At 36.7% G+C, this 23,782-nt stretch overlaps 1 protein-coding gene across 7 annotated transcripts; it reads left to right on the forward strand.

Annotated features, from left to right (window-relative positions):
• Nucleotides 1-1,793: 1,793 nt before the first annotated feature.
• On the forward strand, nt 1,794-22,697 carry PGSIP2 (plant glycogenin-like starch initiation protein 2). Of its 7 annotated transcripts, none has more exons than XM_010247514.3 (5): nt 1,794-2,035; nt 2,654-2,755; nt 16,929-17,135; nt 19,858-20,495; nt 21,354-22,697. In XM_010247514.3, exons 2-5 carry the CDS (start codon nt 2,691-2,693, stop codon nt 22,382-22,384), a joined length of 1,941 nt encoding a protein of 646 aa, XP_010245816.1. In that variant the 5' UTR covers nt 1,794-2,035; nt 2,654-2,690; the 3' UTR covers nt 22,385-22,697. The 7 variants fall into 7 exon arrangements, with proteins under 7 accessions (XP_010245816.1, XP_010245820.1, XP_010245817.1 ...); XM_010247518.3 differs by having other exon boundaries at nt 1,895-2,035; nt 2,659-2,755; XM_010247515.3 differs by having other exon boundaries at nt 1,898-2,079.
• Nucleotides 22,698-23,782: the final 1,085 nt, after the last annotated feature.

Consider the following 23,782-nt stretch of genomic DNA (forward strand, 5'->3'; position numbering starts at 1 on the left):
TATCCCCTCTTACCTTAACAAGATGGCTTGGCCTGTCTGGCTTTTCTATACCAAATTTGTACTATAACTCATCCCATTACCCTTGGACTTAAAAAATAATTGTTTGTTTGATGAAGATATTTAACACCAAAGTTATTAAAATATGCCCAAGAACATACTGTCAATTTTCTCACATCAAGCACTTACCTAACCATAAATGCATGCCATAAATACATGATACATGTTTAAAACATAAATGATCAATTCTTAATTTTTTTTCCAATTTGATTGAATGTAGGTTGGTTTGTGGCATTATTTAAATAAATAAGAATTATTCCTCAAATATTACATTAAAAAAGATCATATGAAAAGTAGTGGGCTCTCTCTCTCTCTCTTAGTATTTGTAGGTATGGCCTATGGAGATAGCGGTGTGTGTGTGTTGGGGGGGAGGGGGGTGTTAGGCATTAAGATAGAAGGATATGGATAAAACGAGGGAGAGAACCTCAGTAGTAAGTAATGAAAGTGAAATGTTCACTATCAGATTCACAAAGCCAATCTTTTTAGTCTTTCTCTTTCTTAAGCCAATCTCTTTAGTCTTTTCCCAACAACAAGATATTAAGAGAATGATTGTTGTTCACATTTGGTAAGTAAGATTGTGATATTAAGTGAGGTGGGGTTACACCTAACCACATTCAAACTCAAACGACAGATCATTAATCTAATATGACAGCTAATATTAACTAATTAAACCCAAGAATAATGTGCTAATTATAAAGTTCAGTCTATTCTCCTTTGCAAAGAGACAAAACTTTTCTTAAGAAAAAAATAAAGAGACAACTAGTAGTTCAATTTATTTTCAAAATCACATGCTTAGACTTGACTTCTCCCCTTTTGCAGAAAACAAGTGATAACATAAGAAAAAAAAACAGGGTTTTATACCAAGAGGAGTAAAAAAAATCAAAATTTTTCCTTTCACCTGTTTGATACATGGCTATGGTGTATAGAAGGCATAGCTAAAAGATGGTGCACATCCCTTGTGATATGTTTCAATGCTTTTACTGTTTTTCTTTTATGATCAGAGAGAGAGAATTAATAAAATATGTTCACTAGTGATCACTCTCTAATTTTAGGTTTATAACTGAAGAAAAATAAAATATAAAAAATAAATAAACAAGATAAAGAACACTAATTGGGTATAGGGATCTGCTCCTCACAAAGCGCGCCTCACACCAATCTCACAGCCACATCTCACTTTTGTATTGATAACATCTTCCTATAAATCTGCTTCTCACACTTGGCGCCTCACAAGTATCTCACACGCAATCTTACCATGCATTAGAAACATTTTCGTATTTATTAAGTATTATTCACAGAAAATGTTTCCAATGCACGACGAACGTGACCGTGAGGCGCCCATTTGTGAGGAACAGATACCGACTCGGCTATGAATAACAACGTGCGGCCAGGAGATAGTGTCAGGTCGATGTGAGGCGCGGTCTGTGAGAGCAGATCCGGACTCGCACATTACTTGGCAATCAAAAAAGCCAAAAAGTACTTACCTTAAAAGACAAAAACACCCATCTTTATTTACATTAGTTATTAAAAAAAAGGGTATTCTTGTCCATTTAAAGAGGAGATGTGTTCTTTTTCCTTATTTTCTATTGCTTTTTTCCTTTACGAGGCTACGACAAAAATAAGCAGCCGTGGATAAAAAGTAAAAATCTCGTCGGCTTCAGCAAGTTTACCAGCAACGAATCGCCGAGTAGCGTCGAAAACTATTTTGAAATATAGCAGAAAAAGAGAAAAATTAATAATAATGAAATAAAAAATTAATTACATGAGATTCTTCGTTTTCTTACCATGCTTCACTCTTACTTGATTATCTGAGCTAAAATCTGTAACACTCAACCGCCTTTACAGCGCCATTTTATTTGTGTTGTGCTCCGAAGATTTTGTCCAAACAACACCTCCAACTCGAGCGCAATAACTAAAAGAGAAGAAAGAGAAAAGGAGGGAGATTAAGAGGCTTGTTCCTACACATCTCTGCAACTTCCCTGTACGTGGGTCTCCGAAAGATCTCTTGTTTCAGGCGTTTGGGTTGTTAGTTCTCCTCTGTTTTACTTCATTTAGTTCAATTCGACTTCATTTGGTGTTCCATTGATGGATTATTGTCTTTCTGGTATCTGGGTTTTCCAAGTTAGTATCTGGGTAACAGTGGTTTTTTGTTATTTGGTGGATTGATTGATCGAAGAGTTGTTTCTAGGATTTGTTTGTTTATATCATTGTCTCTTCTGTTCGCTTCTTGTTTTCAGAGTTTGTTTTGTCTAACCTATTGTTCTGATTCCAATTTTAACCACTATTTTATTGATTATTTATAGAGTATAATATTCCCATTTGACTCGATTTTTTATTTGATTTTTCTTTGGCTACCTATGAGCATCTTAATTTTGAACTAGCCGTTCATCAATCTGCATTGACTCTTAACAATTACATATTATTGGTTTTATTCTTCCATTTTCCTCTCAACTGGGAGTTTTCTTTCTCTCCCAGTTTGCTGTCCAGCATTATTTTATAGTCTTCCCGAGATCCCTCTGTTTTTAGTTTCTCTAAAATTTCTTATACCTTTGTATATACCTTTCCATCTTCACTTGGGCACGTTTTATATTGATTCTAGATCAGATGGTGCTTTTCCCTGCTGTAACTAAATAAAGATGAGAGGAGCTGTTGGTACCTTGCCAAGCCCTGTTGAGGCCAGACACAGATTGTCCGGATCAATGTAAGTATCTTATCCCGTTTTCATAGTGAAATAAATGTATTATCTTTTGTCTGTGTTCTCCATATCTGTTTATAGGATATGATTAGTGCAAGCTGAGCGTCTTTCAATTTAGGTTATAAGTCTTTCTTCTCCTTTTTTTTTAATTTAGTTTTGATTACCATTAAAAACAAAAAATGCCTATTTGGTCTATAATCTATCTACTGATGGCAGGCTAATCTTATCTTTCTTCCTTGTATGTGTCAGTTTCATTTGATTTTATTGCTTATTCCTTACAGTTTTTTATTTAACTTTGGGACGTATTACTTTCTTTTTTTTTTTTTTTGAAAATGACTCTAGTTCCTTATATCTGGCAGTGAGCAAGAAGCATTTTAGTCTCCAACTTATTTAAGTTCAAAAGCAGAGCTTAGATAGCTTTTGTCTTTCTAAATTTTTCATGGGACCATAGCTGCATGTTTACTTGAAGAATCCTGGAAAATACCTTTATCTTATCCCCTTTTCAGATTGTGAGACATATAACATAGTTCAACATTCCAGGCTTGGAAGTAGGTTTGCTCTGCAGATTACTTCCGAATTTTGGCTAATGGAATCCAAAAAATGCTAGCAGAGTCGGAAATTTTCATCTTTGAAGTTTGAAGTCTCAAAGTATTAAGGTTGGATTTCAATAATGGAAATAGCTCATACTGCACCAGGGTAGAGATGGAAGAATGTCATACCAACTGTTATAGAAATGGTTTAGCTTGCTTCCTGTTGATGTTTGAATAGGTAATTTACTATATTATAGGTTGTAGCTATGCTTTTCAGAGTTTAAATAGTCTAGTCTGTTGATAAAAAAGACCAGGATAACTACATGTCATACATAACCTTCTCATTGTAGCAAATAAAGACTCCCGATCAAGCCCAATCATTACCATACTGAAAAGTAACACATATTTCAACACTCCCACTCAAGATAAGCAGAGATGGAAATCATGCCCATCTTGCCAAGCATATGTTCTAGCTTAGGCTTAGGTGTTAGGTACACCCTTTTTTGGTAAAAGTAAAGTATTGTATTGAAATAAAATAAACTGCCAAAATATACAACTGCCCATGTACATAAACAGACTGCAGAGGAACTCCTTGAAATTCCTTTGGTATACTAAGCCATGAATACAGCATGCCTTTAAGATTTTTTTTTACTATAGATATATCATTGGGTTTACTATAAAAAGTTCTCAGATTTCCTTCTTTTCAAGCTTCCCAGAAGACACTCAAGATAGCAGTGGGTATATGCTCCAAACAAATTTCCCTTTGCTGCTTAAGCTTGCATCATCCATCCTTCAAAAAGAACCAGCAGGGGGGATTTAGGCATACATCCTTGGAGGCCAAAAACAGGACAGGGCCATTACCCACAACTGATATGTGAAGTTGCAGTGAATGAAAAGATGGTTTGAAGACTCTATGCATTGCCCACAAAGACTGTAACTGTGATTAATCCAACCCATACCCCTTCCGAATCACTTATCAGTGGTCAGGCTGAGACATTTTCCAAGAGTAGCTGTCCAGACTAAGAAGGCTACATTAGAAGGAATACAAGAGCACCAGATTTTTGCACAAGGGAAAGAGGAATATAAAAGCACTGGATTTTATTATTTGCTGAAATATTTGGAGATACAGCATGGAGAATACCCAACGGTTCTGCAATAGGACTGATCACCCAGTCATTTAGATTTCTTCTAAATTCAGGACCATAGATTGCTCCATTTTCACCCTCCTTGTAGCACTCCTCAACAATGGCTTCGCTATTTTAAGCTATTTTATATAGGGAGAGGAATATCTGAGCTAGAGTCAAGTCTGAACACCATTTGCCAGTCAAAAATTGCACCTTGTCTCCTCTTCCAACCTTATATTTGACTCATTTTAGAAAGTCCAACCTTACGTACTCTCTTAGTAAGCACGTATTGCAAGATGTTGATCGATCTTAAGAAATGGAAGACACGCTATGCTGGACAGCACTTACTGAGTGAAATGCAATCAACTTCAATGTGCTTCACTCTATCATTTTGTTCTGGATTATGAGCCATGTTGATTGCTACCTGATTATCATAATGTAGCACCAGTGGTTTATCAAATACAATACCTATCTCTCCAAGCAAAATTCACAACCAAAGTACCTCTTAATCACCATTTTCCATGGCTCAATGCTCAGCTTGTGCATTGGAACAAGCAACCATAGACTGCTTAATTTTCCATAAACCAAATTCCCACCCACAAAACACAATACCCAGAAGTCAACCTTCTATCATCAAACCTCACAGTGGTTACTTGTATGCTATCCATAGTTCCAATCAAAGCAAGATTGATATCCATACCTTGCTTGGAATCATCTGTAGAATCCATAAATGAAAGAACAATCCTTGATCACCAAACAGCTTAAAGTAGGAATAGAATCAATCTCAAGGTGAGAAAGACCAAAGATTCTACTGCAAACAATAAATGCAGGGGCCAGGGAGAAAATTTCACCAACTCCTAGGGAGAAAGAGAAATAAAGGGCTCTCACTCGAGAGGCCTCAGGTTTCAACCAAACAGGAATAGCCCACTATAGTATTTTTAGGATAGGTCAATGTCTTATTAGTATTTTATTATTTTTTATGAGGGAAGTCAGCACCTCTGAGATGGATCTCAAGGGAATGTAACTATGCTGATTCATTGCATAGTTTTCAAGGCACCAAGGTGAGGCTAGGCGATAGGGGGCGCCTTGTCGCCTAATCGCCTAGGCGAAGGATTTTTTTAAAGTAAAAACATGTATCCTAGGGTAGTTCCCTAGGTTCCATAATTATATTTCCTTAATAAATATCAATGATTTTCATAAGAAAAGTATAAACTTCATAAGTATAGAAAATCAACATATTCCAACATATTCATGAGAAGAAAAAGAAGAAAGAAAAGAAATTTCAAAAAATATAGGGGCTGAATCCCTATTTCTGTTATAGGAAAAGAAAAAAAGAAAAGAAGAAGATTAATATATAAACACACAAAATTAGTAAAGAAAAAGAAGAAAATGTGTTGACTGGACAACATTTTATGTTCTTCCTTACTTATTGGTTCAGGTTTTGAAGTCTTTGAGGGTTCAATACAGCATTTAGCAATGTTTGTGTTGATTAAACCCTAACAAATAAGAAAGTAATAACAAGAAATTAGTATATAGACACAAAATTAATATTTTAGTTTAAAAATGTCTATTTTATAATTATAACCTCAAAATATTAAGAATATAAAAGTTTTTTATAACACGCTATAGGGAACTGCTTGGCAATTAGGCGAGGCAAGCTTCCAAGGGCGCCTTGTCACCTAGGCGTCGCCTTGACAACTATGATTCATTGGCTAGAAATGTGGTGGGTAGAGAGGAATTGTAGGTAGTGGTTGGGTGCCATTTGATCGTTGTTTTGGTGGTCCCTTTTGTTAATTCCTCTTTTTCCATAGGTTTTTTTCTTGGATACATGATGTGAAAGCATTTATACTTGATACATTTGATATGTTAGATATGAGAAGATTTGCGTTGCAAGCTTGACTAGTGTTTGTGACCTGCTGTTGACCCAGCTCATTAAACAGTTTAAAATGCCAGCTGGAGTAAAAGATGGGTCTGTTTTACCCCAAACCTGAAAAAAATATTATAAAAACTGTTGTCCTAGATGTTTAAATCAATTAACCATTCAAACCATTTATGGGCCACAGTTCAAATAAATTTAATAAACATTGAATATTAGAATTAACATTTCTTAATAATAAAATATTAAAAAAAAGAGAGTTAGAGGAAGGGAGACTAAGGACCTATTCGTTTTCCAGATTCTGAAGGGGGGATGGGTTGGGGGGAAGTCGGTCAATGGGATTGTGGTTCCCATTGATTGCTTTTCCCATGTCCGTTTTCAGGATTCATTTGGGACCCACAGAAAATTCACTTTCCCTACGATACCCATCCCCTAGGTGGGTAAGTAACTTTCCCACCTGGGAGGAAAGCTGACAAAACATGTTGGACAATTTTGCCCATTCTAACAATGACTTTTTATGGATAAAAGAGTCATTGTATAATTTACCTGAAAATCAAATGAACACAGGTAAGTTCACTTACCCGTGTAGGTGGACTTACCTAGGTAGATAGCTTTCTGGAAAGTGAAGGAGGCCTAAGAGAGAGAAGAGGATAGTGAAAGACAACAATATTGAGAAGGGAGGCCAATGGCATGAAATAGAGGCCAGTGGTGATGCAGCAACTCTAATGATACAGCCACATGGGAGGAGAAGGGAGACCACTTTACAGGTGATGGCAACTGAGATGGTGGCGGTGGTAAGTCACCCCCTTCCTCCTTGGTCTTTCTTTCTTTTTTCTCATCTAATAAAGAAAGACACTTAATTCTAACCTAATATTCCCTTTTAAGGGTGGAGGGCTAAACCCAACCTTATATTCCCATCTGAAGGGCATCCTCTACTCTAATGGCCTGACCCATTCAACTCAGATGGTTAAACTGATGAACCATCACTTGGACAGACCTACATTTTGGGTTATAAAGCATTGAAATTGACAGATGGACTATTTAATATATAAATGCTCTGAAACTTTGAAAAAGAAAGTTGCTTTTTTTCTTTCAAGTTAACTTTAAGTTTAACATAAGATGTGGAAGGGGAGTGGTCAAGTTGTATAGGCTGGCAGGTTGAGGGCCCTTGGTTCCTGAGAAACAAATTCTTTGACCTCCAACATGAATTTCTCATTAAGGTGGAAACCTATATTGACAAATCATCTTGCTGACTACGGTAACAAGAAATGAATTGGGATGTGGAGCACCAGGCCCAGGACTAATGTGTAACATGGTGATGGTTTTGATGAGGTTAGAATTGTCAGCGTTGTGCTTTTTTTTTTATTTTGGTCTCCTGTCACTTTTTAACAATTTGGAATGGTTGAGTTTCCTCCCATTGAAGGTTAGGGCTCTAAGCAGTTTATTGTGTGCAATCATGAATATTAGGTTGATATGCTCTGATATGCCGGTTCATTTCGTGTTTTTTGTAAACCTTTTTAAATTGCTTTATTTTTCTAGTTTTATTACTTATTTTTTCAATTTATCATTATAAAATATGTGGTCTTGTGGTTGTGCATCATACTATGTCTTCAAGCTAATGGTCATGTTTTAGACATGTGAAATGCCTAGCCTCACATTTCTTTACCTGGAAATTTGACAGAATGTAAAAGCATCTTTACTAAATATCAGTATTTCTATACTGATCCATTGGAGTAGGATCAAAATATATATCTTCCGGCCTAGATTGCAAGTACACATAGATTACCTTGGGATGACTAATGGTGGAATAAACCACATTACCATGTGGTGGAACTCCATGCCCTAAATCTGGCGCTCTGATTCTGGGGTTCCTAGAGAAGTGAGATTCTGTTTCTAGATCCCCGTTTCTGTTACATACTACTTTTACCTTTCAGCATATCCTTTATAGAGGTGCAATCTAATTGCAATTTTATGTGGTTAAGGTGTGGGACAATTCTTCTGTGGATTGCCTGTTCAAGATCTATTCTCATCATTTCCATGACTCAATTATCTTAATAAAGTTACCAACGAGAAAGCATTGCTCTTGATAGAGCACAATGGTGGAACAGGATTTGGTAGCTGATCCCAAATGGTTGGGGTCAAGGCTGAGTTGTTGAACTTACCTGGGAGGGGGTGGAGAAGATGTCTAGAGGGAAATGTAAGTTGATGACCAAGATGATTTGTAAAGATAATAGAGAAACCACAGCCTGAAATTATAAAGGAAAAGACACCCACCATAGGAAATGGAAAAAGAGAAAAAAGAAAAGAAAAGGTATAAAATGATATTCCACTACATAGAAACCTTGTAAGCTCCTGTTTGTTTTTCTTTTTTTTTATCAGCAAAAAAAGAATTAATTTTATTAATCAGTGAAAAACCGGAGCCAAATTACAATACAGCCAACATTCCAACAGAGCCAAAAAAAACTACAATTGAGCCCAAAACAGCTGTTGCCTATGGGCCCCCTGCTTAGCTAAAGAATCAGCCATTCCATTTGCAGTCCTTCTGATCCAGGGACCATCACACCTTGTAGTAGTCGAAGAGATAGTTTTGAATCCCCTTCTACCTCCAAATTTTGAAAGTTTGCTTTCTTAGCGAGTTTTAGACCTTGTAACAGTGCTAGCAGCTCAGCCTTTATTGAATCTCCTACCCCTAGAGGACCCAAGTACATTGCCAATACTTTCCATGAACAATCTCAAAATACACCCCCTTTGCCTGCTAATCCCAGGTGTTGTGGCAAAACCCAAGAAAACATATTTGAATGGCACCGAAATAAAAGTAAAACAGAGATAAAGAGAATCAAGCACAAAGAACACACAAATTTACGTGGTTCGGCTTATAGCCTACGTCCACGGGCGAAGGAGGAGCAGAAATCCACCATGTAGTCAGAATGGAGAAGAAATACTGAGTTGTGCACTAACAACCTCACTCGTAGAAAAAACCCTAAGCCACCCCAAAATACACTCAATGTTCTCTCTCTTCTCTCACAAGACAAAAGACTAAGTATACAAGAGAGAAAACCCCGAAGAAATACATAACTCTTCCACCATAAACCACTATGAAAATTCGCCTTTGGGTTTTTCTCAAATTATTTCAAAGTGGATTCATTAAGTGGGTTGCCACAAAGAATTCAAGGCACAAACATAACAAATCTCCACCTTGGCTTGAATTTTCTCAAGCATCATAGAATAGCAATCTCCCTCCACCTTCTCCAACAAAAGCCCCAATGGGCAAACTCAAATGTTGCAAATACCAATCAAATCCAAGCAATGCTTGAACTTAGCCACAAGAAGAGGCTTTGTTAACATCAATTGGGTACCAATCTTCTTCACAATGATATCTCCTTGTTCTACAACATCACGAACAAAATGGTACCTCACATCAATGTGTTTCATCCTCTCATGGTACATTTGATTCTTGGTCAGATGAATAACACTCTGACTATCACAATAGATGATAGTCACCTTTGGACCCAAACTGAGTTCACCAAACAAACCTCTCAACCAAATAGCCTCTTTAACTGCCATATACCCATCTTCAGTAGTAGATAAAGCAACTGTAGACTGTAAAGTAGCTTTCCAACTAACAACACAACCAACAATAGACAATACATAACCTGTGAATGATCTCCTGTCAAGATCATCTGCATAATCTGAATCAACATAACCCATCAAACTATCATTGCTCCTCCCAAACTCCAAACAAGTATCTGATGTTCCTTTCAAGTATCTAAGAATCTACTTTATTGCATGCCAATGTGTCTAGTTGGGACATGACATATATTTGCTCACCACACTAACTGCATGTGAAATGTCAGGTCATGTGCAAACCATGGCAGACATAATACTCTCAACTGCACTGGAATAAGGGACATGTGACATATTTTTCTTCTTCATCTGTCTGTGGTGATAAATTAGCTGAAAGTCTAAAGTGGGCTGCAAGAGGAGTACTTGTTGGTTTAGCATCTTTCATGCCAAAATGCTCGGAGACCTTCTCAACATACTTCTGTTGTGTCAAACACAACTTCCTTGCTTTTCGGTCCCTTTGAATCTCCATGCCAAGAATTTTCTTCGTTGCATCCAAATATTTCATTTCAAACTCACCACTCAATTGTGTTTTTAATCTATTGATCTCAGATATTTCTCTTGCTACAATAAGCATATCATCAACATAAAGCAACAAGTAAACGAAAGAATCATCTACAAGTTTCCTTAAATAAACACAACTATCATACTTGCATCTGGAATACCCAAGAGCCACCATAAAAGAGTCAAATATTCTATACCATTGTCTAGGAGATTGTTTTAAGCCATACAAAGGTTTCTTTAACAAGCAAACATGGTCTTCCTTCCCTTCAACAACAAACCCTCAGGTTGATGCATAAAAATATGTTCATCAAGTTCTTTATGCAAGAAAGTTGTGTTAACATCTAACTGTTCTAATTCCAAATTATGCATGGCAACCAAAGAAAAAAAAACACGAATGGAGCTATGCCTAACAACTGGTGAGAAAACATCATTAAAATCAACACCTTGTACCTGACTGTAGCCTTTTGCAACCAGTCGTGCCTTATGTCTAGCATCCTCTATACCTGGAGTACCTTCTTTCCTTTTGAAAATCCATTTGCATCCAACAATCATCTTTCCTTTAGGTGGTCTTACCAACTCCCAAGTCTAGTTCTTACGCAAGGATTCAATCTCTTCATGCATAGTTGTTAACCACTTAATAGAATCAACATATGAGATAGTTTTTGCATAGGTATTAGGTTCTGCAACATCTACATTCTCTGCAACTAATAATGCATAGGCAACTAGATCAGCATAACCATATCTCTGAGGTAGTCTAATCTCTTTCCTTGTTCTGCCTCTAGCAATAGAATATTGCTCCTCCTCTTCTTCCTCTTGTACATGTTCTTCTATCTCAGTAGAAATGGGCACTTGGGCTGATGTAAACTGAGGTGAGGAAGAACTTCTAACTTCTAACTCCACCTTCTTTCCTAAACCTTGTGTTTTATCTTCATCACAAGAAATAGAAGACTCCTTTTTTGGGTGGAGCATAGCAGACTCATCAAAAGTAACACCTCTACCAACTATGACTTTTGGTGATTTAGGATCAAGACACCACAATCCGTATCCCTTCACACCTGAAACATAACCAAGAAATATGAACTTCTTGGCCCTAGGCTCAAGCTTGCCTTCATTAACATATGCATATGTTGGGCAACCAAATATTTTTAAATTTGAATAATCAGGAGGGTTGCTAGACCATACCTCTTCTGGAGTCTTACACTCAATGGTAGTAGATAGAGATCGATTTACTAAGTGACAAGCCATATTAACTACTCCCGCCCAAAAATCCTTGGAGAGACCAGCATTTGACGACATGCACCTTGCTCTCTCTAATAGAGTTCTATTCATACGTTCTACAACTCCATTCTGGTGTGGTGTTTTGACAACAGTATGATGCCTTACAATGCCTTCACTTTTGCATAACTCATTAAATTCATTTTCACAAAACTCTAAACCATTATCTGTTCTCAACCGCTTGACCTACTTTCCTGTTTGCTTTTCAAGCAATGTTTTCCACTGCTTAAAAGTCACAAGTACTTCATTCTTATGCTTCAGAAAATAAACCCATACCTTCCTGGAGTAGTCATCGGTAATGGCAAGGAGATATCGAGCACCACCATTTGATGGAACTTGTGAAGGTCCCCATAGATCTGAGTGAACATAATCCAAAGTGCCCTTTGTCCTATGAACGGTTGTACTAAAGCCGGTTCTTTTCTGCTTCCCAAAAATGCAATGTTCATAGAAGTCAAGTTTTCATGTACTTTGGCCACAAAGAAAACCTATCTTGCTTAATACAATCAGTCCCCTTTCACTCATATGTCCTAGCCTCATGTGCCATAACTTGGTGGTGTTAGACATGATGTAGAAATTGCAACTGAACCTGTGATAGTAGTACCTTCTAGCACATACAAACTTCCCATCCTCGTCCTTTCATCACAACAATAGCACCCTTACTAACTTTCAGAACTCCACCTTCAATTGACCCATTAGCATCAAGAGTGTTGTAGGTGTTCAAGACTGCTATCAGTCTTGATCACTAAGAAACTTCAGGTTCGAAGAGAAGAGAAAGTGAAGAAGGAGGAGAAAGAGTGGTGAGAGAGCAGTAGAACACAGGTTTTGAGGAGAACAGAATCTCAATATTCTGCCGCCGCCACTTCAATTTAATATTTATATGTTATGCTAGTTACATGAAAGGACATATCTGCCCTTGGTGTTTACATCATAACACGTAACAATATAAAACTGAAAAGTAAATAACAACTAGAATAACAGAATAATAAATTGACCATCAGCTATGACTAGATACATTCTACCCTACGACAGAGTGGGACCCACATCAATGTTCTCTACAAGTGCCAAGAGAGATGAGATTTTTCTTCAAGTCCAGTACATGCCGTACAATTGTCAATGTTCTCTTAGTGACAGATGACTGAACCAAATAAATGTAAAACAGAGATAAAGAGGAGAAAGCACAAAGAACACACAAATTTATGTGGTTCGGATTATAGCCTACGTCCATGGGTGAAGGAGGAGCAGAAATCCACTATGTAGTCAGCAATGGAGAAGAAATACAGAGTTGTGTACTCACAATCTCACTCACAGAAAAACCCTGAACCCCAAAATACACCCAATGTCTCTCTTTTCTCTCACAAGACAAAAGACTAAGTATACAAGAGAGAAAACCCTCGAAGAAATACATAACTCTTCCACCATAAACCACCATGAAAATTTGCCTTCGGGTTTTTCTCAAATTATTTCGGAGCGGGTTCATGAAGTGGGCCGCCACAAAGAATTCGAGGCACAAACAGAACACCAAGTTTCCTAAAGAGCTCCCATCGAAGTTCAGCTTTATTTTATTGCCATCTGGGGGCTTCTAGTCCATCACCTTTTTATCTTTCCCTTTAGTGGAGTGTGCAACTTCATTCCATGCTCTTGTAATGTCAGTCACTGAAAAGCTTTGAAAGTGCTCTAGTGTTTTTACCCAGCAACCTTTTATCTTTATAGAATCCACAATTTCTTCTTTTCACCTTTGCTTTTCATTGAAGATCCGTGCATTTTTTTACAGTCCACACCACTGCTGCCCTAACTGCTTTCATTTGCTTCATTAATTTTCAATCTTGTAAATCAAGAGAGATATTTATGCAAATTGAAGAGATTGGGTTTCTTAATTCCTTTGAATATGTCATGCAATTTCTATGCTACATATTCGGCTTCCTTAATTTGGTGCATCTTAGAGGCACCATCAACCACTAAGTTAGTTGATTTAGTGTCTTTGGCTAATCCTAGCTGTGTAAAAGGGAAACTAGTTTCATTGCAATCAGGAGACTCCATGGGACCCAAATAGGCAGATAAATTATTAAGTCTGCAAGAAATTCCACCAAGGTCACGTAGATATCGTTTGGAAAATGTGATGACTATGCCATTGCACACCTTTTTTTTATGGATAACTTAAAAACTTATGAATAAAAGAATGACTATGTACAATAAGCCCTACATCCCTTATACATGTAGGCTAGCCTCAACTATTGCACACCCATTTCTCATGATATCCTTTGTGTTAATTCCTATGAAATCCCTAGATGCTACTGCTTAATGAAATAAATAGACTTATTATGTCACTCATGGTGAGTTTAACCCTTTCTAAAATTTTCATGTGCCATAAATATCAAATATGGCTTAGGTTAAATTGGATTAAGTCTTCCTTTGAAATTCATGCCATTACTTTGATCTTTCCATGTAATTCTACTTTTTTTGTCCATTCTTACTATCTTCCAATTAGAAATAGTTAAGATGTGTTGTTTTTGGGGAGAGACCGAGAGGGTGGAGAGCAAATCAACTTGAGTCCATTATTCTTTCTCTTATAGAAAACAAACTCTAAAATATGTGTTTTAAATTCTTAGGCAAACTAAATCTAAGCCTTCCACAGACCAAATTGGGTTAGAATTTCCCAAAAGAAGTGGAGAATCCTGTCCCATGTTAGTTGTATATAGCTTGTGTCAAAACTGTCTCATAAGCTCTGTCCTCATATCTCTGTTAGAATAAATTCCCATTTAACATGCTGTCTACACCATTTAAGGAGTATTGGACTGATTGGGACACTCAGAGAAGAGTTTCTGTATACTTTGGAAAGCTGATTAGTTTAGAGGTCAATTTAACCTCTAAATAAGGAGGTTATCCATAGCAGCAGTGTTTAGGAAACTGAGCTGGACCATCCAGTCAAACTGGTTAAGCCATGATCAGGCCTATGTCCAGATAGGGGGGTCAAACGGGATAGGAACAACAGACTTAGAAGTAGAAGGAGACTCACTATTGGTCATCTCTTGGGCTAAAAACATCACATCAGTACCTTGGAAGTTCAGATTTGTCTTCCGAGAAATTGACACACTTGCAAGGAAGTTCAACTCTCAGTTTGGTTGGGTCAAACGGGATGCAAATGGGATGGCGGATACCCTAGCAAAACAAGGGGCAAATAAATCTTCATTGTACTGAGCAGAACTGTAACTAGTTACTGGAGATTGCAGTCTGTCCCTCTGCAATCTTTCTCTATTGTAACTTAATTTCTCTAATATTAATGAAAGTTTTTTGCTGATAAAAAAAACCGGTGGACCGGTTTCCTAAAACTGCCCAGGTCTCAAATGTATAGAATTTTCAAAATGCAAATGATATGATTTGAATCCATGACCTTTTTTTCAAGCATATTGATTTATTACTATTAGTCAACTTCATTATTTGTGTTTATTTATGAAGTAATGTACATATTTATTTAACACATATGTATTTTAAAGAAAACGCAAGTTGGGAGGTTTGAACCCTAGTCAATTGCTTTAAAAATTAAAGAACTAACTGTCTATCCACCACATTTTTTCAAGTACAACAATATTTGTATAGTATATCATATATTATACATAGTATTTGTATAATATATCATATATTATACACAGTTTGACCTCCGGTTTGATCGTGGTTGAACCTCTAACCTGTGAACCTCTCCCCTTTCCAGTTCTATGTCCTGTCCAGTTCTCTAAACATTTCTTGGCAGTTGTTTATATATGTGGGGGTTTTAGATCTGGTCCTGTCCTTACAAATTGGGTTGAGCCACACGGGAGTAAAACTACTAGGTTGTGTAGGCTAAGTTTGGGAGTGCTTATTCAAATAAGCACTTATTTTGGGCCAGGGCCACACCAATAATCACTTATTTGTGTTTGGGAAATAAGCCCAATTAAGTCCTTATTCTTGAAAATAAGCACTTATTTAAGAAGCCCAAAATTTGAGCTTATTAATAATTGCTTATTTCCTTTTTGGCCCACCACGTCATTTTGAAAATACCTCTGTACTACCCCTGTTTGAAATAAGTGTTTTTTCACCAAACACTCGTGAGAACTTATTAGGATAAGCACTATTTATGAAACAAGCACTCCCAAACATAGGCTTAAAACAACTGGTCTAACCCTCATCTCCCTCCACCCTCTCTCTTTCTCCTCTTATTTTCTATTATCTTGCAGCTCACAAATACCACATGGTTCTCCCTACCATACCCCATAGCTTATACAGCTATTCCACATTGCACCTTGTGCTGCTAAAGTTTGCACACAATTGGTTTATTCCCAGACCTAAACATCTTCAAAACTTTCATTTTTTTCTCCATCATAAATCCATCAATCTCTTTTGTAAAAATGCTAGAACCATCCTAAATCAATTATCAACCGATCACTGGGTTAATTTTCCTTGACTTACAAGTTTGATTGCTTTTTCACTCAGTGTTCTACAATTTTGATTTGTAGCGCTTCCTCCTATTGATCCTGCATCACATGGACGACACTTTTTGAAGTGGGGGGGGGAGGGTCTCTGTTTTTATTTTTGTTAGCTTTTGTGTGTTTGCAATCCTTCTGTTGCGGTATGTGAATCGAGTATTATCTTAACACCCCTGTTCAGGTTGTATCCTCTTTTTTATTTTATCAATAAAAAAATTTATTTTTACTCTTCAAAAAAAAAGCTCCTACATCTCATGAACTTGTCTAAATTGTTTGAGTGTCCTTTATAGACATCTAGAGATTCTCATACAAAATATATTGCTTCTCCATTCAGCATACCACAAATTTGATTTATAAGGCTTTCTCCTATCCATCATCCTACATCACATAGACTCTTCTAAATGGAGTACCCATTCATCAGGGTACTCAGATCAGCAACTAATCTTGCTGATACTCTTGCTAGGGTGGGGTTGAGAGAGATGACCTTGTATGCGGTCTCCAGACCCCAAGGTTCAGCAGTAAGGCGCTTTATTTTCTGGTTTTGTTTATATGTTTTAGTCAGTTTGTTAGCTGTGTATATAGGATTCTCTCTCCTTTATTTCCACATCAATGATTTCTTTGATCATTGGTTATTGGTCAAAAGAAAATTATCTTTGTTTATGAGAATTCTCTAATTTACCATATGTTTCCCTTTGGCCACAAGTTTCTTTAACCTAGTTTGCTTCCTCTCCCTAAATTTCTCTTATACCTAGTTCGTTTACTAAGTGCATCATGATTACTTGTTTTCTGCAGTGATGACACAAATAAGAGAAGATTCCAGAGAAACAAAGATTTTAAAGATGTTGAGAAGCACTTCCAGGTTTCCATCCAAGATAGGAACCGAAATTGCAAGTTTCTTTCTTTGAAACTTGTACTGGTTATTATTATCTTTGGCACTTTCTTAACATTCCTTCACTCTCCCGCAGTTTATAATGAGTACCAATCAGACTCTGGTTCTAGGTATGTTTAATTCTTATTTTTTGCTTTTATTTCTTACCTCCTGAAGTGTGGTAAACTTGTATAGATGCATGGTGTGGTTAGCATTTACAATTGGCATGCAGGTAAAAGTTATTCTTTTGATGTAAAACAGGGTGGGGGTCCTACGAATCTCAGATATGCTAGTGGGCTTTGTGGGGTGGAGGGATTTTTGTATGGTTAAGGATGAAGAATAGAGATAGAGAAGCAAGTAGACAGCTTGCCACCTACCAAAGAACGAGCAAAAGATTAGAAAGATGAAGAAGAACCCTTGCTATTATGGTAAACAACAATAAGATAGATTACTTAGAAGAAGAAATAGCTGAGAATAAAAAATTAAAAAAATAAGGAAAGAAATCCTGGCAATACCAGAAATCACTAAACCAAACTTTATTTCATTATCAACTCTTCTAAATTGCAATTACAAATTTACAATGACTCTAAGGTTATGAAATTGGAGAAGTTAATTATTAAAAGGGACTCTAAGGTCATAATTGGTTGGCTATGTAACCACAATGTAGTTCCATTTTTTTATCAATAACAGAATTTCATTAGATTTATAAAAAGGTAATTACAAGAATAGGAGAGGTAAACTTTCTAAGGATATGGGGGGAGATGGCTTGTCCATTCTCTCTGACCTATGATTGCATATTCTGTATATAATTTTTAAGGTCATTTACTAAGACACTTCCTATAGTTTCAAGTAATTATTAACACCTATCCTATAGTTTGTGTATTACTAAGACATCCCTCTATTTTGCAACCCTTTATTACTATTTCTCTTGGATGGAAATGTAAAATAACATTTTTGACTCTAACATCTCTTTGATCTAAATAATTAAAAGAAAAGAAATAACCAAAATGTTGATTTGAAATAACAGAAAATAAAGAATAAAAAAAATAGAAAATAATATGAAAAATAAGAAAAAACAATAAATTAAAATAGAAAATAAAGGAAGATAAAATAAATAAAAAGTAAAAACAAAATAGGCAATAAAAAATATTTTTACTACTACTACTAGTATTATCTACACTTTTTTTGCTTTAATTTTTGTTTTTTTTTTCCTATTACTTTTTGTTTTATTTTTGGGAATAAAATAATGTAGGGGAGGGTTTCCTTTCTAAAAGGATGATATGAGACTTTTTACAGGGATACCATTCCCAATCGGATAGACAAACAATTACTAACAGAAGGTACACCAAGTAAAGTGGTTGCAAAGTAGAGGAGGTGCCTTAGTAGTTAGTAATATGTAAAGTAGAGGATAGGCCTTAGTATTTACATGAACCTATAAGGGTGTCTTAGTAAACGACCCTATTTTTTATCTAATGAACTAAAGTTTTATTGATAGAAAAATTGCAATTACAATGACTATTTATATGCTCACAATGAGAACTTGAATGTCCCATAACAGATTCCAATTTAATTGTTTGAAATGAAGAAAAATCCATAGGTAACCCATAGGAACACTTAAATAAGGACTTTAACACCTAAAACAACTGTAATAACTTGATACTAATCCTACTAAAACTTAATATAACAACACCAGTAGGATTAGTATTGTGTTATTAGAGTTGATTTAGGCATTAAGAGGTCCTTATTTAAGACATCATTCCTACCAAAAACATATAAAGACACCTGAAATTACTAAAACTAGTAATTGCCATTTTACTATAAATAGCAATTATGAGAATTACCATACAATGTAAGCTTAAAATTTCCATAAATAGTAATTTTGAAATAACAGTAAATTTCTAGAGAGCTTCAAGCCCTATTCCTAATAGACCTATAACTACATAATAAATTTAAAAAATTTACTGTGAATTTCATTAATTAAGAACTATACAGATTGAAAATACAACCGAAGAAAGATAAACCCACATATCATTCCCCCCAAAAGCTCTTCCTTTTTCTTACAATTGTGCCCAAAAGAGTTGATCTCTCCCCACCCCTTGTTTGGTTAAGGCATCAGCTAAAGAATTAGCACTTCTTTTGACCCAATGAAGCCTCACCTCCATGTCCTTTGTCAACCATCTGAACCTCTTTCTTTCATTATTGTGTTTCCACAACTTTGCTTCCTCACTTTGTAACCAACCCACAACCAGCTTGGAGTGTCCTTCAATAATTAGTTTCCTAATATTTAAACTTCTTGCCCTTTGCACTCCCTCAAGCATGACCATCACCTCAGCCCTCAAAAATACCAATATCCCTATCAAAAAAAAATGAAATTGTTGTAGGAATTGAAAAACCAGTTTATTTCTCTGTAGATTCTTTCCATGCTTCCATATCTGCATCACCTGTGTCCCATTTAGATGTCTCATGTCAGAATCTGAATGGTAATTAAGATAATTCAAACAGTTTCATGCTTGATTCGAGTACCCCATGTTTTTAACAGTCCATTATTACATCAAACTATCATGTTAACAAGTTAGCATGAGAATCTGAGTTGTGTTTTCCTTCAACCTCTCTTTTCTAAGGACAAAGCACCTAGTTCTATAAAAAAAAAAGAAAGGCAGGGGATATGCTTGTAGTTTTACTGGTTGTCCCTTATTTTTGAACCCTGTATGATGGCCAAAGTTTCCTTTTTGATTGGATAATCATAAAATTTTCCTTATGGTTGGATATTTTTTATTTGTACAAATTCTGTTTGGTATATAAACTTGGTATTTATATTTGTTTTTCAAGATTTTGAAGGTTAAGTTGGTGCAGGCCAAGTTTTGTAGACAGATGGATATGGGAGAGGCCTGTCATAGATCCACGTTATGTGTCATATGTAGATGTTAACTGGGACCAGATCACACAAACTATTGGAAGACTGCCTGACAGAAATGGACATCAGACAATAGGCCTATTAAATTTCAATGACAGTGAAATTGATCAGTGGAAGAAATTGATACCAAGTGCTAAGCATGCTGTTCTGCATCTAAAGTATGCTGACAAAAATGTTACTTGGGAATCCTTATATCCTGAATGGATAGATGAGGAAGAAGAATCTGAAGTGCCCATTTGTCCATCCCTACCTGAGCCTGGGGTTTCTAAAACACCACGACTCGATCTCATTGCAGTCAAGCTTCCCTGTAACAGGTCAGGGGAGTGGTCAAGAGATGTTGCCCGGTTACACTTGCAGCTTGCTGCAGCAAGGTTTGCTGCCTTTGCTAAAGGCTATCATCCTGTACATGTTCTCATTATAACAGATTGTTTCCCAATCCCAAACCTCTTCACTTGCAAGGATCTGATTGTACGTGAAGGGAATGCATGGCTCTACAAGCCTAATTTAAGTGCACTAAGGGAGAAGCTTGGGCTCCCTGTTGGATCGTGTGAACTTGCACTTCCACTCAAAGCCAAAGGTAAATTCACATCATGTGTTCTGTGTTTCATTAGGTGTAATAAAAGTTCACTGTTCTAATTGTAACATATAGTGTTAGTGTGTTACCAATTATTTAGCATCCTTTAGATGATAAAAATTAGATATGTTTTCTCAGAATCAACCTTGATACATATACTTCCTCTAGGGATCTGTTTCTACTTTGGCTAAGTAGTATTTATTTCAGGCATTTGTCAGTAGATTGCTTATTTATTCTTCCATGTTTTATGATGGTCTTTATTTTGTTATTAACAGCAAAAAATGTTTTATATTATCATTCTTCTTTTTTAATTCAAAGAAAATTTTCTGGTATTTAAAGGGAAGGGTTTTTTTACCATAATTTACTCTCTTTTTTTGTAATTAATGTCCACTGATTTTTCATTTGACTGATCAGGTTGTAGGTTTTATTGGTCAGTTATATTTCTGATGCAGTTAAGACTATATATTATGGTTATAGATGTCAATGTGAACCATGATGAAAGGGTGGAAAGAGGTCATCTTTTCCTGCTTCCCACCTTACATGTGGACATTAACGGTGTTTTGGACCACCAAGTGCTGAGTCCCAATAACCATCTAATCTCACTCTTGGTCAAATGAAACCTCCAAGGGAAAATCCGTAGGATGTAATATTTAACTCAACTGATTGGATCAAGTTTTATCTTGAAAATTCTATTGTTGGAATCCATCAAGTGGCATTTCAACACCCATCGATGTGCCACATGTAAGCAGTAAAGTGTCCTGCTTTCACCCAATTGAAAGCATCCATGGCCTTCTTGAGAAGTTCAAAATGTTTTACTCATCACAAAGTACTAAACGATCCTCTCTAATATGTGCAAAACAGAGAGGGCATACTCAGGAACAGTTCATCGGGAAGCATATGCAACAATTCTTCATTCTGCCCATGTATATGTATGTGGTGCCATTGCTGCAGCACAGAGTATTCGTATGGTTGGTTCCACAAGGGACCTAGTGATTTTGGTGGATGAGACAATCAGTGAGTATCACAGAGGGGGACTTGAGGCAGCAGGATGGAAGATTCGGACAATTCAGAGGATCAGGAATCCAAAAGCCGAGAGGGATGCTTACAATGAATGGAACTACAGCAAGTTTCGCCTCTGGCAATTGACTGACTATGACAAGATCATCTTCATTGATGCAGACCTACTCATTCTAAGGAACATAGATTTTCTCTTTGGGATGCCAGAGATTACTGCAACTGGAAACAATGCCACTCTCTTCAACTCTGGGGTGATGGTGGTTGAACCATCAAATTGTACATTCCAACTCCTGATGGATCACATCAATGAAATTGAGTCCTACAATGGTGGGGACCAGGGGTATCTGAATGAAGTCTTTACATGGTGGCACCGCATTCCAAAACACATGAACTTCTTGAAGCACTTCTGGATGGGTGATGAAGAAGAGAAGAAAGTGATGAAGACCCACCTCTTTGGGGCTGATCCTCCAATCCTTTATGTCCTCCATTATCTGGGTTTAAAACCTTGGCTGTGTTTCCGGGACTATGATTGCAATTGGAATGTAGACATACTACAGGAGTTTGCAAGTGATGTTGCACACAAGCGTTGGTGGAAGGTTCATGATGCAATGCCAGAGAACTTGCAGAAGTTCTGCCTATTGAGGTCCAAGCAGAAGGCTGCATTGGAGTGGGACCGGAGACAAGCGGAAAAGGCCAACTACACAGACGAGCACTGGAGGATCAATATAACTGATCACCGTTTAAAGACATGCTTTGAGGACTTTTGCTTCTGGGAGAGCATGTTATGGCACTGGGGTGAGACAAATTGGACAGACAATGCAACACTCACCCCGGCTCCACCTACAGTTAAAACAGCATCTCTCTCTAGTTTGTAGATCAGAGTACGCCTTCATTATTCCATTTCCTTTTCCTTAAAAAAGACAGTTACGGATGCCCCAAGTTTAATCAACAAATGGGGTACACAATACATCATATGGGTCTCCTGACTCCTCTTGCCAATGTCAAATAGCTCCACATAAAGTGTTAGATACCCATCATGGTCTGGATTTTGTAGAGTTAATCAACTTAAGTACATTTGAGGCTGATCCCTTATGCCTTTGTATTGAGATTATGATTCGAGGTATCTTTCTTGCTTATAGGATATCTTTTATTGTTAATGTCATACAGTTTATATATTCTTCCTTGCAATCTTGAAATATGGAGGGGCCTACTATGTGTTTCATGCTAGGCTGATAAGGACCAACCACTCAATCGGTCCCATCGACAGCGATTTTTTGCAATTAATTAGAGATGTTATCCGCATTATCTCTTCATTAGTTCCACAGTTTTATAAACTTCAATAATAGATCCTTCTGCGGTCCAAATGGATGTAATAAAATAAACTAATTGATATCAGCTTGAATAGATGATGTTTGGCCCAGTAATCTATTAGATTGAAGGCGTCCTGATCCTCCATCAATTAGACAAATGAATTCTCCTTCCCACCCAATATGGCCTTATTGGTAGAAAGTAGGAATCGCCCAAAGAGATGGCACACAGGTCGATTTCCATTATGCCTGTTGGAGCTTGGAAGGTTCATCCCATAAACATGTCAGACAACTTTTGTTATTTTTGTCAGAAGGTTCATTTGGAATTTTGGACCATTTAATGGGCCAACCCACTTGACCTCTGAGAGGGGTGAGCTTTTTGTCTGTGTAGAGTTGGCAGATGGAGTGGAAAAGGCTATATTGGAGTTCCTGAACATGCAAGTGCTTCCATTGCATTTAGTTGCCAAATAGAAGAAAGGAAAAGAAAATCTAAAGAAAGTGACTTTTCTTTTTCCTGTAGAGAGACTGAAATACTTCCACTGCATTTAGCTTGGCTTACAAGGAAGCCAATGCAAATTATCTCTCCTCTAAGTGGGTAGAGAAAGCAAAGGAAACCGGTGGAGAGTGAGAAAGCAAAACTGCCCCCACACTGCCTCACGTTTGTGAAAGAAATTTTTTTTCTCCTTTTTTTTTCTTTTCCATTTATCTTCTTTGCAATCAAATGAAGTGTTAATGGTGCTTTTCATTTACTTATAAACTTTCCTTCCATATAATTTCACTTTAGACGTGAACTCTACTCTTGAAGTATTCAGATTCAATTTGGTTGCACTGTGAATTTCTTTTGCACTAGTGTAAATCTGTAGCAGTGAAAGTGGTTTCAGTGTAAATTCTGGTTTATATGTTAACTTTGCTTTATATGTTAACTTTCATTTATTTGTACACGAGAAATAAATAAAAAGAAAAATG

This window comes from Nelumbo nucifera, chromosome 5 (assembly GCF_055504915.1).
Source record: "Nelumbo nucifera cultivar China Antique chromosome 5, China Antique-T2T, whole genome shotgun sequence".
Taxonomy (NCBI): domain Eukaryota; kingdom Viridiplantae; phylum Streptophyta; class Magnoliopsida; order Proteales; family Nelumbonaceae; genus Nelumbo; species Nelumbo nucifera.